Source organism: Quercus lobata, chromosome 6 (genome assembly GCF_001633185.2).
Source record: "Quercus lobata isolate SW786 chromosome 6, ValleyOak3.0 Primary Assembly, whole genome shotgun sequence".
Taxonomy (NCBI): Eukaryota; Viridiplantae; Streptophyta; class Magnoliopsida; order Fagales; family Fagaceae; genus Quercus; species Quercus lobata.
The window spans coordinates 15,102,964-15,120,878 of record NC_044909.1 but is presented as its reverse complement, the minus strand read 5'-3'; the positions used below and the strand labels follow the sequence as shown (position 1 = coordinate 15,120,878).

Below are 17,915 nucleotides of genomic sequence, written 5' to 3'. Positions count from 1 at the left end.
TAAAAAAAAAATTTGTTACTGTGAAGTGAGCATTTGGATAACATTGGTGTAAATTGGCTATTTTGGGTGCTTTGAATAAAGGTTTCTCCATTTTTCACTTGTCCTCCATAGATCCAACTGTGAAACATACCCCAAGCAAACTTACAAAGAGATACTACCAAATTTTTTAGGCCCAAAACTGATTTCCTCTAAAAGATGTTGACGTAAGTTAGGGCTGACGTTAGCAAATGATTGGATGCTGACGTAAATTAGGGCTGATGTGGCATTACTAACATCACGGGTGACGTCAGCTTGGAGCAGTTGACGGCACGTGGGGCGCGTGAGCTTCAATGCAGAGTGTTTGGGCAGCACGTGGGAGCGTGTGAGGACTTTGATGGCTGCAGGCTTCCACGAGCGAGTATATCAGCGCAAGGTGATGAAAGGAGCAGTGTTCTTTGTGGTGTGGGACTCCTCAATGGCGGCAGCTGCAATGTAGTAACACCAATAGAGACAAGACTGCTAAGAAAAGTTCTGAGCAGTAACTCTGATAATAAAATATACATGAGTGCCTTTATATAGGACGGAGACAGAATGTGTAGTACAAGTATGTGCGCTATACAAGTAAACAAAGTGGGCCTAAGGTCCACAATCTATTTAACACTAGCAATTACCAAAAGTAAAATATCCACGAGCTGATTAATGAAAGCCAACATGCAGAAAATCCAAGCTCCACCTTCTGTATTGCAGCAGCAACAGCTGCATTAACACAGCAGCAATAATACCTATGAGCACATAGTCTTTCACTATTTAGAGAATACAGAAATAAAATAAAACCATTAATAAGAAAAAAGAAAAGCATAATCACTAGAATGAGTTTCCACTTCTAAATCTCAGAAAAATCATTTAAGAAAAAGGCTAAAAGAAATCTGGTTAGGAAACTGGAGTCACAAGAATTTTTATACTTAACCAAAACTGGGTTCCCAATTCTCCACCCACCCATTTGTTTTAACTTGTTAAGCCATCTCTGTGTGTGTATATATATGTGTATATATATATATATATATATATGATTCCAACATGTTCACTCTTATTGGGATACACTCGCATCTAAATGTGTTAGTGCAAGAATGACCAAAGTGTGATACATTATAGATACAGGTTTTTATAAATCATACTGGCAGCTTCAACCTATCAAACCAACATCCTAGACAAGTGAGCAATTTGAAACCTGTCAGTGTCATGGAGCTAGAAGAAAAATGAGGCAACCATCCCCTGAACCCAGTAGCAGTGTCAAAATGGATCTAAAGAACAGTAGACCAACATCAATTGGAAATTAACCAATGAACAACTTATCCGATAAGTTGGTGATTAGTCTGCTCCATGCCTCTATCCAAATCTTATTTAATAACTCATACTTGTTCTTTTACCCATCAAAACAAAACGTGTACATAATGAATAGGAACAGATCAGAATCAGAATTCAAATTTAACTCAAACACAAACGTGTGTCGTTAACATAAAAAATAAACCTGCAAAGGCAAAATTGTTCAGCATGAACGTCTTGCTTTGATTGACAATCGTGTTTTATCTTCAGGTAATGCAGTGTATCTTTAGGTCATTGTCAACCCTGTTCCCCATTGAAGGAAGCAATGACAACGTTGAACGTTGGCTTCTTGCAATAAGCCTAAAGGCGAATATATATTTGGTTTGGAACCCGCATACCAAAATTTACAAGGAAAGAAAAAAAATGCCAAGATGTACGTCGTTTGAATCTCATTTTACTCATAAAGGCACTGATGATTACAAAATAGTAAGGCCCCGCTCTCTTATGTATCTAAGTGCTATCCTCTCCGTTATACAGGTCAGGTCGAGATCTTTTCAGTTTTCACTCAAGGCCTTTACTTGGAGGACAAGTCTGCCGGACATGACCTATGCCTGCAATGCAGACTACTCGATTTAGTGATTGCCAATTGAAGGAATTTTGCATTTCCAAATGCTACAAATTCTACAGAAGAACACAACATTGTCACTCTTATGAGAACTCCTTTTCCTAGTTACATCCTCCACCGAACCTGAAGTGTAATGCCTGCAATGTTCCACTGAAGTCACACAATACCTACCTCAATGGGGCTATTTATTGGGTATTTCACGGTGAATTTAAGAATCACTCCATCATTTATTTTGATTTAGTGGAGGAGATATTTCAAGAGTTGCCATGGCCATAATCTGTTACTTGTTGCAAGTTAATATTATTTCCTGAAGCATATGTTCCTATTGCTAAATTTTCATCGATTGGGACTTTTGGAGAGCACTTCTTAGTGTGCACAAGAGTGGCCCAACCATATTGTCATTTAGGCAATGGTCTAAGGCTCCAAAGGCTCTTAGAATATAATCAATATTATACTTTTTTTTTTGAATGTTCAATATTTTTTTAATATGTTTTACTATGTTTGTAGCCGTTTAAGAACGTAAAAATTTTCAATTTTCCAAAAAATTTACTCTTCCTTTCTCTCTCTATCAAAATTAAAATTAGAATTAATAGTTTTCGAGACAAATTCATTACTGAAATCCGTTGTTCAAACCCCTTTCTCTCTCCCTTTATGGGTGTGTTTGTTTCTAAAAAAAAAAAAAAGTAATTGTCTCTCATTACTTAAGATAGTGTATTGTGTGTAGTATAACTTGTCATACCCTCCTTTAAAAGTTACCATGACTTTTGAGTAGAGTTGTGGTGTGTCTTTATGTTAGAACTCATTTCCCTCTTCCTTTTGTGTGTGTATGTTTGTTTCTAAAAAAAAATCCATTGTTCAATAATTAATGTATTAAATTATATAAAAATGTTGGATTCTTTTTTCTAATTCATTTATAGCTTATAAAATATTAAGTAGCAACCCTATATTAAGCCATATTTTTTAAAAGAATTTATTTGAAACTGAATTGACATAATTAATAGAAACGATACTGTTTAGAATTTACAACTTTTAAAAAAAATTATTTTATATTTAAAATACTTTGTGCATGTGAAAAACTTTAATAGAAATGCGGTCATCTTTTGCATGAAAGGAATTAACATGCTAATAACATGGTTAATATTTCAAATCATAGTGGTATTAATACAAAGAAACCAAATCCATTGAGACTAAAGTTGTTAAAAAAATATAAATAAATATCAAATTGATGGCTTTGCAAAGAAGTGTTTAACCAGTATCACTATTGGGATATCGGAAGAAACTAATATCTTTTCATAAATGACCTCATTTTAAATTGTCACCATGGGCTACAAAATGTGTTGAATCGACTCGATCGACTTGATAATTTGGATCTCTAGTGCTATCCAATACGAGGTACAATGAGCTCTAGAACATGATGAGAACAACCCTGGATCAATCGAATATGAGGCATACACGACCTCTACTGAAATCCAATATAAAAATGTTGGTTTCTTTTTTTAAATTCATTTATAGCTTATAAAATATTAAGTAGCAACCCTATATTAAGCCAAATGTTTTAAAAGAATCTGTTTGAAACTGAATTGACATAATTAATAGAAACGACACCGTTTAGAATTTACAACTTTTTCAAAAAAAATTATATTTAAAATACTTTGTGCATGTGAAAAACCTTCATAGAAATGTGGTCATCTTTTGCATGAAAGGAATTAACATGCTAATAACATGGTTAATATTTCAAATCATAATGGTATTAGTACAAAGAAACCAAATCAATTGAGACTGAATTTATTAAAAAAATATAAATACATATCAAATTGATGGCTTTGCAAAGAAGTGTTTAACCAGTATCACCATTGGGTTATTGGAAGAAACTAATATCTTTTCATAAATGGCCTCATTTTAAACTGTCACCATAGGCTACAAAATGTGTTAAGTCAACTCAATAATCTGGATCTCTAGTGCTATCCAATACGAGGCACAATGAGCTCTAGAACATGATAAGAACAACAATGGATCAATCGAATACAAGGCATACATGACCTCTACTGCAATCCAATACGGGACACCACGAAATCAATGAGCTCTATAACATGATAAGTACAACATTGATCAATCGAAATCAATGAGCTGTAAAGAACATAATAAGGACAACCTTGAATCAGTCTTCTTCTTCAACTCCAAAATTAAGCACAAGTCATCAAAGCCTCGAAGTTTGATAGACTCATTTGAGTCTATAAGGATGTTAGCAGCTTTAATGTCATTATGAAGGTATCTTATTTCTTATAAAGATAAGATAAGGCCTCTAAAATTTCTTTGAGAACTATGGTAATGCATGGCTCGAATAAGCCGTTTCGGAAAGAAAGAGGATATAATGGATTTAAATGAACCAGAAGAACATCAGCATCAAAACTAAATTATCAACTTTGAAAAAACAATGGGATAATCATAACCGAAATGAAATTTGAAGAAATGGTGGGATTTGAAGAGGGTTGGGGCCCCACTCTTAGCTGCTTGGGGGCAAGAGAAGTAAAATATTCTTAGCTGCTTCACTCTTAACATTGTCAAAATTAGCATATGATTGATCAAAATTGATTTCCATCACTTTAGAATTAATCATGGGCACACAAGATCGATTGCTTTGATTGATCAAGATCAAGATTAATTGTTTTGATTGATCAAGATCGATTGCTTTGATTGCCACCACCTTCCATAACAATTTCATCTCAATTAATTTATCTCACATGTCAATCGTTGCTCCCTTCTAAAGAAATGAAATATTTATTTTGTCAATCATGATATACATATTTTCTAATGAATCATAACGTGCTCTTCAATCACTTTAGCGCCTGCCATTTTTCTGAATTAATACATTTAGGAGCCTTTAATTCAAGTAATGTTAGATTGCATTGTAATGTTAGATTCTTGTAATCTTTGATACATGGAATCACATTGCAACAATATATGATTACGGTGTTTGGTTCATTAATTACATTCTCATCATAATTCAAGAATGTAACATTCCTATACTTGATTCATAAACATTCTTAGCAGCAATTATAATTATTATAATAATAAAATGATTGAGAATAGTTTTTAACACCTACAAATACCAAAATTGACTCTAAACTAAAAAAATACCCTTGCAAGACCCAAAATGACCAAATTACCCCCAAAACCTAAAAAATACTCCACAATCTCCAAAATGACCAAAATACCCCTAAAAACTCTAAAATGACCACACACACACACACACACAAAAACCATTGAAATTACCAAAAATACCCCTAAAACCTCTAAACAACCAAAAATACCTTTAAATCTCTAAAATGACCAAACACTTTCAAAAACCTCTAAAATTGTCAAAAACACTCGCAAAACCATCGAAATTACCAAAATACCTCTAAAACCTAAAACCACTTAAATGACCAAAATACCCTTAAGACCTATTATGTAGAGACTAAAAGATCACTCATGTGTAATTTTAATCACATAACTTTTTTAATGAATTATGTAACTTGCTTAAATAATACACATTGATGGTCTTATAAATCGTCATGTAACGGTTGGAAAAAGTAACTCCAAACAGGATTCAGATCCTCTAGATTTCCTATGGTACCCTACCAAATAGATTTCCTTAAATCTTAACAATTCTTTAATGATTTAATGATCAAGATTTTGTCATGTCAGCATTCCACTAGCAATAATCTTAATTGTTTTGTTTGCAATATTATTTTATTATTTTAAGAGTATTGTTGATGGAATATTGACATGGCAGAATCTAGACCCTTAAATCATAAAAGAATGGTTAGGATTTAAAGAAATCTATTGGTAGATTACCCTAGGAAATCTAGGAGATCTAAATCCCTCCAAACATGTTTGGAACCAAACTTTACCCATAAATTTAGCCAAGTTTATAGGGCTCACTTTGCTAAATAGTTCCAATACAATAAAAATATCATTTCAGATAACATTTCAAATCATTGACATCTATATCATTAGTGATTATTTTAGACATAAATACATTTTTTTCCCTATATTTTGGGCCTACTTTCAATTTGGTCCCAAATTTTCTTACCATTCAATTTAGTTTTATATTTTCATACCTGTAGTCAATTTTATCTTTGTCGTCACCTTAATTACAGAAAATGACTATGTGGCAAATGGCCTGCACTAGTGGCACACCTAACCTAATATTAAAAGATTAAGAAAAAATGCTAGAGATACAAATTTTTTTATAAAAAATTTTATATCTGCTAATGTGACGAGTGTTTATTAGTAAATAAAAAAGGTTATGTTATTGGTGGGCCAAAATAAGAATCAATAAAAATTGGCCACAACAACAGTTTGTAAAAATATTGTAAAATAATATGTGACTGTAGCTGTAAGTGCTAGGAAATTGATGACCCAAGCCCACTAAGAACAGTGGTGCCTTGTCCCTCAAACTAAGCCTACACAATAGAATTTTTATACAGAGTGGGAAAACAGTTCTAATGAAATTTTGGGACTAAGTTCAGGTCTAAAGTCGAGGAACCAAAAGTAGTGGAGAAAGACAATTCAGGTAATAACTGAGGATATTGATGTCCTCGGATGAGTTTAAGGACTAGTTCTTATATATGAATGACACAAATTCTATACCAAATAATTCATTGTTCACTTTCTTGTTTGTTTCATTCTTAGAGAATCATCATCCCTTAACTGGGAGGTTCCCCTCTCTTATATATTCTTCCTCTTTGCATCCTAGCCCTCCACCTGTATGTCTCAGGATTTTTCTTAGGTCACTTGTCCCATCAGAGTTCTGCTGAAGGTGGTAGAATGGGCTGTTAGCTATGAAACTATTGTTCAGGTGTCATTTCCTCATCAATGCAACTGATAAGGTTGTTACAGTGCATTCAATGCAGTAGGGGAAGGTATACCCTTTACAGGAAGCTTCCTTCCACCGTATTCGGCCTTTTCCATGATCCTTTTTCCTCAAAGTGGGTTCTCCCAAAAGGTTATCTCGCATCTTCCTCCCTTCTCGGGTCAATGAAGTCCTCGGGTTGGATACACTTTTGTGGGTGGAACCGTGCGATACTTTATGTTCCATCCTCTTTGGTCCTCGAACGCCCTATATTAGCCCCCTAAAAGTGTGCTATTAAGGAACCCTCTAAGAGGAAGGTTTTAGTAACAATGGGTAAGGCGGTATGTGCCAAATGCGTTCCCACATGTATACATTGCTTCATCTGTTTTCTGCACGTTCCTGGCACTTCAGTGTCCACGATTCTGCAATTAATGCACTAAGCGACTATTTTTCCCCTCACATTCTACGGTATGATGGTGATCCTATAGTCCTTATTTTCTGTAATTTATGAGTGGGAAATTTACCGCTCATTTTTTTTACTCCTATATAAGGAGGGGATAGGAACAACCATTTCCCATTTACTTGTTTTCTAATATCTTTCATTGAAGTAGCAGTTCGAGGAAAACCCTTTCCAGTGCTTATAGGTGCGTTTGGTTCTTCATCCTGTACTATACATAAGAAAACTTTCTTCCCTGTTTAATTTTTAACCCTATAGGAACATATGGGTAGATTTGTTAGACTAGTTGATACCTCGAAGGTATGGCTGCCTTTAGGGCGAAATATAGGATTCCCAACAATGTTGAACTCCAACATTGCGAATTAGGAGAGTGGTTGGTCCTTAATAAACCACCTGGGGCAGTAATTATTTCTATGATTGCCTTTACAGAAGGTGAGATGGAAATTTTCATGGGTAGGGTAACTAGGGATTTCCTTATTAATTTTAGGTTATCCCCAACTCAATGCTCTCCTGACCTCTTTAGGATCCTCGATAGTGTGGATATGATAAACCAAAAAATGGGGACCAACCTTACATGGCACGACGTAAACTGGGTATACAATAGTCAAAAGGGAAAAGACATAGGTTATTACTTTAAGTCTAGAGTTCCCTCTGTTAGATTGATTTCCTGTATACTCGAGTTGAATAAGGGCATGGATGAAGATTTCCTCATCGTCTCAAGTGGATGGCATAATGGTTTGCATTGCCCTACCTAAGATGGGGAACCAGGTAGGGTTCCCAAGGTCTTTAGACTAATTTAGGGCATCCATCTCCCCATAACTTATTGTTTTTAGTTTCCAATAAATAATTTTGTGACTTATAGTTTCTTTATTCTTTTGCAGACGAGTTCCACACTACTCCGAACAAAAGTTTGGTGAACTTTGCATACCTAAACCGAATTCTCAAGTTAGAGATTTTTCTCCATCGAGATGGGTAACTTCTGGCAATGCACGTGATCCTCAAATTCACGCCTATCTCCAATCGTTTTCAAAGTCCCAAAAACATGATTAGAGCGAAGGATCTGAGGCTAGCCTTAATTGACGTGGCTGTTCTCGAATTTGTGATTAAGCCTCCTCCTTCCGGTACTCAAGATGCTCAATTACCAGCTTCGCTTACAGCCAAATTGCTATATTCCCAAGAGCAACCTATTCCTTCTGACGACGAGCAAGAGGAACACACACCCAAACCTACTTAGGAGGATTTGGACAAAGACTTTGAAGTCTTCTATCGTGAAGATCCCAAAAACTCCCCTACCCTTACCCACCATCACCTCGCCACCACTTGAGTTAGTACCAGTCAGGAAGCAACCAACATCCTAGAAGTCATGGTTCTAGACGAAAAGACTCCTGATTTATTGGCACTACTCACTGCCCACGCTGGGGGTAACTCTCTCATGATGCCCGTAGTACCTCAACCACCAACCCTTACCCCAGGTTAGGCCGCCACTACCGAGGCCATTGAAAAGAAAAGAAAAATGGGAAAAGCATCTTAAGGCTCCGAAGAAGGGGAAATTCCTCAACCTGTGCAACAACTCCCCACTAAAGAGCCCAAAACCACAGGCGCTCATTAAAAGAAAGGTGCCGCTACTGGGACTAGCAAAGGCACCGAAGGAGAGCAACGTCCCAAACCCTCCATCTGGAACCCCGCTTTTGTCCTTAGCTCGGGAGACCCTATAACTTCCAAGGCATCCCTAAGGGATCCTAAGAAAGGAAGATTTGGGTTGGTCTCGAAATGCCTAGAGAAGGCTTTTCTGCTCCCGGAGGACATGCAAGAGCTTCAGAGGTTAAGGAAATGTGAAGTACTCCTTTCACTAAAAAGGGACCTTGCCAAGGTTAGATTCCATCCTCTTACCTTGTTAGCACTTTGCGCTTGACTTCGTTCGATCAATCATTAATGTTACCATTTTTTCCTAACAGGCTGTGCAAGCATCTTTCATTGCCGAGTAGTGGGTGGATCATGCCCTATCTAAGTCCCGCGAGGCAGAGGGCAAGCTCACTCAATCGGAAAAAGCCCTAGCTATTTCCGAGAAAAGATTCAAAGACACCCTTTTTCACTTAGTCGAAGTTTAAAAAGGGCGCAAAAACGCTGAAGCTACCTGGCAGCGTCTGAAAAGCAAGCTGAGGAGTTGCGAGTTTCCTTGAAAAAATCTGAAACACAACTGGCCTTGGCCATGGAGAAGACCAAGTAGCAGCAAAAATAGCTTGAGGATAAAGATTGTGAAAGGGCCAAGGCTGAGCAGGCTACCTACAATGCTGGGATGACCAAAACTACCCAGAGTTTGACTGCTTAGCTCAGGGATGTAGCTCGGACTTTTTGTGCAGAAGTTTGGAGCGAAGCCCTTAACACTGTAGGAGTAATGGCAGCTTCTGACTTGAGGGGAGCCAACAAGGTGTACTATCCTCCCGCTCTTTGCCTCGCTCCAAGCATTGCTTCTCCTCCTCCTAACCCGAGCTCTACCTCTTCGACGCCCCAATCAACCATCACTTTAGCCATTAAGCCTGCCTTTGGGATAGACAAAGGACAGCCAGCTTCCACTCCCGTAGTGGAGTTAGAATCCGAGGAGGTTGCTGAAGTTGAACAGCTAAATAGGAAAAAGAAAGACAAAGAGAAAGAAGTCGCTGCTTGACTTCTCAAACATAGAGTATAGATTAGTCTTGATAAGGGTTAGGTTTAGATGATACCCTCTTTTGTAATCTGTACCTGAACTTAAACGAATATATTTCACTTTTATTTCCCTCCTATTTGCATAATCTTTACTTTTTTATGTTATTAAGTATTTCCTCATGCTCTTCTGATATAAGCATGTGACTTTAAATACATTAAATTTCTTCAAACTCAATTTCAACTTTTAAGCATATCCCTTTAGCTCGTATAAACCTTTACTTAAAACGCTTGGGATTTAACCTCATTCGCCCAAAGATTAAGTTTGATCAACCATTGAGTCTCTCTTGAACTTTCAAACCAATGGGTCTAATGAGACTAAGAATCATTTGGCTTTTAGCCTCTGTTTCACCCAAAAGTTAATTTACTTAAGGCCTATGATCCGAGGAGTCGAACAAACCCAAGGTTCCATTTAACACTTAGCCAATTTTCATATAAGAGTTAATTTACCCAAGGCATGTGACCTGAGGAGTCAAACAAGACCGAGGTTCTGTTTAACACATAACCAATTTCCATGTAAGAGTTAATTTACCCAAGGCCTGTGACTCGAGGAGTCAAACACGACCAAGGTTCTGTTTAACACTTAGTATTTTCACATAAGAGTTAATTTACCCAAGGCCTGTGACCCGAGGAGTTGAACAAGACCGAGGTTCTGTTTAACACTTAGTATTTAAGTTGAATTCAATAAAGATCCATTTGTAAGTAAAAAGAAGAAACCAATCAACAAACGGATGAAAATCAAATAGTACTTGTATTATTAATAATAATACTTATGTAGATTATTTACATTCCATGGATGCGGGACTACATTCACATCCAAGTATTCTAAGTAATAAGCCCCAATGCTTGCTACCAAAGTTATCCTGTACGGGCCTTGCCAATTAGGGCCTAGCTTTCCCCATGATGGGTTTTTGGCTGTTCCCACTACTTTCCTCAAGACTAAATCTCCAGGTGCCAATGGCCTTTCCATAACTCTTTTATCATACCCTTACCTAAGTTTTTGCTAATAATGTGCCATCTTGACCATATCTACTTCTCTTCTCTCATCGATTAAATCTAGGTTCGCTGAAAGTAAATGATCATTCTCCTCTACACTAAATTGATCAGTTTTCAAGTTCGGGAAGCCCGTTTCAAGGAGTATAACTACTTCAGATCCGTAGGTCATTGAAAATGGGGTTTCTCCTGTTGATCTTTAGGGTGTGGTGCGATATGTCCACAACAAATGGGGTAATTCATCCACCTATCTTCCTTTCACATCGTCTAACCTTTTCTTCAATCCAGATATTGTTGATGCTTATTTTGGAAGCCCAGTAATAGAAAGAAGCCCAACAATATGGGTAGAGAAAAGTTAGTGGATTGATAGAAAAAACCACTAAGCCTGAATGGCAGGAACAATGGATTATAGGCCCATAAGTAAATAAATGGGCCTTAAGAAAAGTAAATGGGCCTAAAGGAGCCTAGAGAGAGAGAAGTAGTAAACCCATGGGCATTCTGCGATATAGAAAAGTAAGAATGGACCACAGCAAACCCGAGGTAATGAAGTAAGAATGTAAGAGGTTGATGGAAAGCCCATGAATCCTAATGATAAAAGATAAGGTGATTGGGCCAAGGATGCCCAAAAGAGTTAGTAAAAGCTCATGGGAATACAAAATTAGAAAATGGGCCAAGGATGCCCAAGGAAAGCAAATGGGCCAAGAATGCTCAAGAAGGAAGAAATGGGATAAAGGAGCCCGCAAGCAATGTAATGGATTAAGAAAGCCCAAAGTAGCATGAGTATAAATCGAATGACCATATTGAGTCATTGAGAGAAAAACAAGCAGCAGGCCTAAAGGAGCCCAGCATGCACGGGTCAAAGAACGCCACAGCAGGAATAGCAGAGTAGTATGGCAAGAATAGCAACAAGATTACGGAAGGAGAAAAGAATGGGCTAAAGGGTGAAAAACTCAAAATCAAGCAAGACCCAGCCCTTTAAAGGAGCAAGCCAATAAAGAATGGAAAGTTAGAAAACAGTTCACGCCATAAAAAGTCAAGGATGAGCAGCAGAATGCATAGATGAGTCTCCAGATCATGGCAAACGCATGAGCAGTAAACAAGCTTTTAACGTACACGGGAAGTAGAGCACGCACAAGGCCCAAGCACTACCAACCTATACCCAACCAATACAGGAGTGGTGGGGTATGGTCTAGCGGTGGGGGGAAGGGAAAGCCTATTCTGGGGTTTCTGCTCAAATTCTTTTAGGGGTTATGTCCTACTAGGATGACATACTACCCTAAAAAAGGAAGGATGAGTTAGAACCACTAAGTGCATGTCATAAGGGATAGTAAGAGAGAATACCCACACTATGGTGGATAAGAATGCCACGATGAACAAGCAAACAAAATAGTCTTCTTTGTCTAGTAATGGGGAGTGGCACAGCCAACACAGGTAAATGATGGTGGCTGGGCAGCTGACAAACCAGTGGGTGGTCAAGAAGAACACCCTAAACCAGACAAAAGCAGTTAAAGGCTAAAATGGTAAAAACCTGTCACGGTAGGTAGTATATAAAGGGCCTTGCTGTGCACAGTAACATCATCACAACGATAGCAACCACTAGGAGAAAATCACAACATCACCATCACCATAACACTACACAAGTAAGCACTAAGAAAGAAAGAAAAGGAGTGGAAAGAATCAAAGTAACAAAACGGAGAAAAAAGAGAAATGAGAGAAATAGAGAGGGTAGAATGGTAGGCATGCACTAATAGGCTAATCTCTTCTCTCCCTCTAAAGGCCTACCTTCTGTTGAGGATAACGAACTCGATTAGGCACAAGCCATTCAAGCATGTTCCCTTAAAGTGGATAATTTCTATAGCAGGATCATCTTGTGAGGTTACCTACGCTAAGGAAGGAGTTCCCTCTTTAGGCTTAACCTCGTAATACAATTGAACACGGCAAACTGATCTTTTCCTTCTTTGATTTTATCACTTATTGCTATTATTTCTTATCTTGTCTTTGAAATTTCACCTACAATGTGTTCTTTTTCCCTGTTTTAATTAAGGATCCCTTACTTGTTTTGCCTAATAGTAACGCATTTCTTTTATCATTATTTTATTGCATTTATCTGTCATAACTCTTTTGTAGCAACTTCGTCTACCATAGGCATGTGACTAAAGTTTTGGTAAACGGGGCATAGTTTGTGTGCAAGCCAGACTAAGGTGAGTTGCAATTAGATCGGTCCTAGCTCTCTTATCCAGAACACTTGGGCTCAGTACAGTAGGAAGCAATCCAGCCCAAAATCACAAAAGGCCCACCACAGATACTATGGCCTTACTAACTGCTTCTACCTACCTGTTTCCTTGTGGATACGCCGGAGTAAAATACCTGTTTCTAATACCCAGCTCTCCACAATACTTTCTAAAGGCCTTGCTATCAAATTGGAGCCTATTATCTGAGATCAAGGTATGAAGAATCCCAAATCTGGTAACAATGTTCCTCCAAATGAACCTCTTCGCATCTACATCACTAATGTTAGAAAGGATTCAGCCTCTACCCACTTTGTGAAGTAATCAATTCCGATGAGGAGCCATCTTCGGTTACCAGCAGCCCTTGAAAAGGGCCCCACAATGTCCAAGACCCATTGGGCGAATAGCCAAGGACTCGAGAGCAAATTCAAGATTCCTTCAGGTTGATGTATATTTGGAGCGTACCTTTGACATTGATCACATTTCCGTACATACTCCTAGGAATTTTTCTGCATACTAACCCACTAGTATCCCTGGGTGAGGGCTCTATGCGACAAAGACCTTCCCCCAGTGTGGCTTCCACAAATTCCCTTATGCAACTCCTCCAACAAGGGTTCTACAGCCTCTGGATGTATGCATAGTAAGTACAATTCCAAGTGGGAGTGTTTATACAATTTTTGCTCCTTAGAAAGCCAATATCGCAAGGCCTTCCTACATATCTTTTCGGCCTCAACTTTATCTTCGGGCAATGACCCGTCCTTTAAGAATGAAACCAAAGGGTCCATCCAACTCGCCCCAACTTGTATGCTATGTACCCTAATCAGAGGCTGATCATCCCGGTTAGGTGCTACCAAGTCCTCCACGATTATGACCCGAGGTAGGTTTGATCCTAAAGAAGTGGCCAAAATAGCCAACGAGTCTGCATGGGAGTTTTGCCCTCTTGGGATTTGCCTTAAGGTGAAATTGTTAAAACAAGATTGGACATGCCTAACTTTGTCAAGATACTCTTGCATTCATGGCTCTCTGGCCTCAAACTTACCATTAACCTACCAAACCACCAACCTTGAATTCGAGTACACTTCCACAACTTTCCCCCCAAGCCTAACAACCATCACCATCCCAGCCAATAAAGTTCCATACTCAACTTCATTATTTGTGGCCGGGAAGACCAACCATAGGGACTTTTCCAATATGAGCTTCTCGGGAGAAACTAGTACAATTCCCACTCCAGAACCTTTCTGATTTGCCACCCCATTTGTGTATATCTCCCAAGTAGCAAGAGAAGAGATTGTATCCACCAAAGTACCTGATATGAACTCCTTATCCTCCATAACATCTTTGATAAATTCTGCAATGAAGTCTGCTAAAACTTGCCCCTTTACAGTAGTACGAGGCAAGTATTTAATATTGAAGGCCCCAAGCATGGTTCCTTATTTAGCAATTCTTCCTGTATAGTCTAACTTCCGTAGTAATGCCTATAGAGGAAGTTGTGTGAGCACCACGATAGTATGCGCCTGGAAATAATGAGGGAGCTTCCTCGTAGCGTATATAATAGCTAACACCGCTTTTTCCAAGTGCAAGTAGCAAGTCTTTGCCTCTTACAAAAACTTGTTGATATAGTAAACAAGCCTTTGCATTCCATTCTCCATTCTAACCAAAACCAAACTTATTGCATGGTCGGTGACTACTATGTAGGCATATAATACCTCCTCCTTCTCGGGCCAGGAAAGAACAAGAGGATGTGACAAGTATTGCTTCAACTCTTCAAAGGCTATTACACACTCCTCGGTCCATTCAAAGTTTTTCCATTTATGAAGGAGCTGGAAAAATGGCTGACATCGATATGCTGACCAAGAAATAAACCTATTCAAAGCAGCTGTCATCCCTGTCAACTTTTGTACTTCCTTAGGATTCCTAAAAGGGTGTAAATCTGTAATAGTTTTGATCTGATCAGGGTTAACCTCTATTCTCTGGTGTGTAATCATGTACCCCAAAAATTTTCCCAAGCTAACACCGAAAGAGCACTTAGATGCATTGAGACGTAATTTATGCTTCCTAAGCACTACAAATACCTCCCTTAAATCCTTCAAGTTGTCCGAAACTTGCTTACTCTTCACCACCATATCATCAATGTATGCTTTAACGTTTCTCCCGATCTGCGATTCGAACATCCAAGTTACCATTCTTTGGTATGTAGACCTAGCATTCTTTAGGCCAAAAGGCATCACTTGATAGTGGTAATTCCTGGTAGGAGTCCGAAAGGCTGTCTTCTCTTGATCAGACAATGCTAAAGGTATTTGATGGTATCACTGAAAAGCATCCGAGAAACTCATCCAAAGATATCCAACCGTTGCATCCACCAATTGGTCAATCCGAGGAACTGGAAAAGGATCCTGGGGGCATACGTTGTTCAAATCCGTGAAATCAACGCAAACGTGCCATTTCCCGTTCTTCTTCCTTACCACCACAGTATTGGCCAACCATTCAGGATAGAAGGCTTCCTTGATTGCCCCCGCCTACTTCAATTTGTTGACCTCTTCTCTGACGGCTTCGGCATGCTCTTTTGAAGAACGTCGAGGCGATTGCCTCCTTGGTACATCCCCACAGTTTACATTCAGTTGATGATAAATAAACTCGGGATCAATCCTTGCTGCACCATAAGCACTCCAAGCAAAGACATTTACATTACTCTTCAAAAAATTGACCAATTCCATCTTTTTTTCAGGGGGCAGCCGAGCTCTGATTTGAAAATACCTATCCTCATCTGTATCAATCAAACTCCTCTCAAACTCTTCAAAAATTCTCTCCGAATCTTCAAAGAGCAATTGCTGTGACTTGGCACCACATTCAGCCTCGAGCATGTTAACTGCTATAGAGCCTCCTCTCCCCCAACAGAAGTTTTATCCACTGATTGTTGATTAATAGCAACCACCAAACATCGCCTAGCTACTGCCTAACTTCCCACCAATTTGCCTACTCGTCCCTATATGGGATACTTAACCTTCAAATGCAGAGTGGATGACACTGCCCTTATAGCATGAAGCCAAGGCCTCGCCAAAATAGCTGTATAGGGGGAATAGGCTTCCACCACGATAAAATTAACTTGCACCTCCTCGTCATCTACCTGAACAGGTAACTTGATCATTCCACTAAGGATTACAGTCCTCCCATCAAATCCAACTAGGGGTAAATCATACCTCTCTAGATCTTCGGGCTTGAGATTTAATTCTTTATACAAATCTAGGTACATAATTTCATCTCCACTCCCCTGGTCAACAAAGACCTTTTTTACATCATATCCCCCAATTCGAAGTGTCACCACTAGGGCATCATTGTGGGGTTGATAAGTCCCCACTTTATCCTCATTCGAGAAACCTAAGGTCCATGATGATCCCAATTTAGCCCTTTTAGATTCTAGGGCTTGATTTCTCGACTCTGGACCTAAAACTACGAGCATAACTGCCGAGCACGAGGACACATCATTCTTGGGCGTGGCAAAAATCACGTTAATTGTACTCAGTGCTGGCCGAGAAGCAAAATCTCTTTGGTACCCAGTCCCAGCCTATCCTGTCTGCCCCGTAGGTTGATGCAAAAACTGCTTCAACTTCCCTGCCTTCACCAATTGACCTAAATGATCACGCAAATTTCTATAGTCCTTAATCATATGTCCCCTCTCCTAATGATAATGGCAATAAAGACTCTGGTTCCATTTAGATGGGTCTCCCTCCATCTTATTAGGCCTTTTGAAGTATGACTCATTCTTTATCTTCTCGAGGATTTGATATACTGGCTCCTTAAACACCAAGCTAACAATTTGAGCACTAGCCCCCGATGGCTGGTTAATAAAATCCCTCCTGGGTCGGTTGTGATTATAACTCCCCGACTGATGATCCCTCTTCTCCGGGAAGGCTTTGGCCTTGCCTTTCCCTTGGGTCTGATACTCTTCAACCCGTTTATGCTCATCAATGCAGTCCATAAGTTGACGCATACTACGAGCATGTTTTATCGTCAAAGATTTTCTCAAGTCATGTTCAGTTGGAAGCCCGACCTTAAAGGTCCTTATAGCTACATCATCAAAGTCACCATCTATCTCATTGAATGTTTCCCAATACCTATCAGAATAGGTTTTTAAAGTCTCTCCTTCCTTCATCACCTTGGACAATAAGGAATCTAAGGGATTTGGGACCCTACTACACGTCACAAATCTTGCTTCGAACGCTCTTGTGAGTTCGTAAAAGGATCTTATGGAGCCTTCATCTAGCCCATCAAACCATCTCATGGCAACAAGCCCGAGGCTAGAAGGAAAAACTTTGCACATAAGAGCCTTGTTCCTTAAGTGGATAGCCATCCTTTGATTAAAATGGCTCACGTGCTCGATAGGATCGATTCTTCCATTGTAAATGTTAAAAGTAGGTTGCGTAAACCGATGGGGAAGCTTGTGTCTATCAATTCTCCTTGTAAAAGGTGATTTTGAAATCTGACAAAAGGCCTCGCTCATCGCATCATTCCCCATGCTCCTAGGGGGTGATCTTTCTCCTCTATTTTTCTAACTTATCAACTCGTGAGGATACAGAGTAAGATTCACTTGGAGGGGTCCTAGACCTTCGCCTATAGTTTCGATCTTTGCCCCCATCAGACCCTTCACTTGATAAGGATGTTGAACCCCTCTTGTCTCGTTCCCTCCGTCGCAACTTTTTACACAAATGGTCAATCTCTAGTTTTAGGTTCCGCGTTTCTTGATCATGCGAAATGTGACTTCTAGAAATGTGCTAT

General features: G+C 39.0%; 2 protein-coding genes across 2 annotated transcripts; both read right to left on the bottom strand.

Moving 5' to 3' along the window:
* Positions 1-16,125: 16,125 nt before the first annotated feature.
* Positions 16,126-16,599, bottom strand: LOC115949885. The gene has a single exon (XM_031067151.1). The coding sequence runs from the start codon at positions 16,597-16,599 to the stop codon at positions 16,126-16,128; it is 474 nt and encodes a 157-aa protein (XP_030923011.1).
* Positions 16,600-16,818: 219 nt separating this feature from the next.
* On the bottom strand, positions 16,819-17,655 carry LOC115949884. Its single transcript, XM_031067150.1, has one exon. It carries the CDS (start codon positions 17,653-17,655, stop codon positions 16,819-16,821), a length of 837 nt encoding a protein of 278 aa, XP_030923010.1.
* Between the last annotated feature and the right edge of the window lie 260 nt (positions 17,656-17,915).